Here is an 830-nt window from a genome sequence, read left to right as displayed (position 1 = left end):
TGTACTCTGACACCGCCTCCCGGTCCAGCTCTCTCGATGTCACCACGCTGTAGTAGCCGCGCTGTGAGCTTTGCAGTCGGAATGGAAGGGTGCCGTCCAGCGAGCACCGCACCTCACCATTGGCCCCCGAGTCCCGGTCCTGCACGTGCAGCAGGGCAACCACAGTGCCCAAAGGGGCGTCCTCAGAGATTGCGCTCAGCACAGACCGGACTGAAATCTCAGGCGTGTTGTCGTTGATGTCTGTTACTGTGAACGAAACCTTTGCCGTGTCAAAGAAGGCTGCACCATCATATGCCTGTACCTCCAGTTCATATGAATCACCTTCCTCAAAGTCCAGGCTCTGCACCAGCGTGATCGCTCCCGTCTCAGAGTCCAGCTGAAAAATCTCTGACACGATGTCTGTCTTTTTCTTCAATGAATATTTCACATGCCCGTTCATCCCCTCATCGGCGTCGGTGGCGCTCATATGAATCACCTTCCTCAAAGGCCAGGCTCTGCACCAGCGTGATCGCGCCCGTCTCAGAGTCCAGCTGAAAAATCTCTGACACGATGTCTGTCTTTTTCTTCAATGAATATTTCACATGCCCGTTCATCCCCTCATCGGCGTCGGTGGCCGTCACGGTGACCAGGGTGGAGCCCACAGGCATGTCCTCAGAGACACGCAACATGTACTCTGCCGGGCTGAACACGGGTGCATTGTCATTCACATCCAGTACGGACACATGGATGCGCGCCGTGCCCGACCATGATGGCTCACCGCCATCGTTTGCCTTCAGCACCAGTTCGTGAAATGCTGTCTCCTCCCGGTCCAGAGCCTTGGCCAGCACCAG

General features: G+C 56.3%; 1 protein-coding gene across 1 annotated transcript in view; it reads right to left on the bottom strand.

The window, feature by feature from the left end:
* LOC104496645 (protocadherin gamma-A11-like) overlaps positions 1–439 on the bottom strand; it is a gene marked incomplete at its 3' end in the record, with an annotated part of 1,112 nt that extends 673 nt beyond the window's left edge. The window contains exon 1 of the mRNA XM_010139796.1: positions 14–439. Within this exon, the coding sequence (XP_010138098.1) occupies positions 14–439 (426 nt within the window). The remainder of the gene's footprint in view (positions 1–13) is intronic.
* Positions 440–830: the final 391 nt, after the last annotated feature.

The sequence above is a fragment of the Buceros rhinoceros genome, unplaced genomic scaffold (genome assembly GCF_000710305.1).
Source record: "Buceros rhinoceros silvestris isolate BGI_N320 unplaced genomic scaffold, ASM71030v1 scaffold16937, whole genome shotgun sequence".
Classification (NCBI taxonomy): Eukaryota; Metazoa; Chordata; class Aves; order Bucerotiformes; family Bucerotidae; genus Buceros; species Buceros rhinoceros.
The sequence above is the reverse complement of the archived record's forward strand: the minus strand, read 5'-3'. Positions and strand labels throughout refer to the sequence as shown.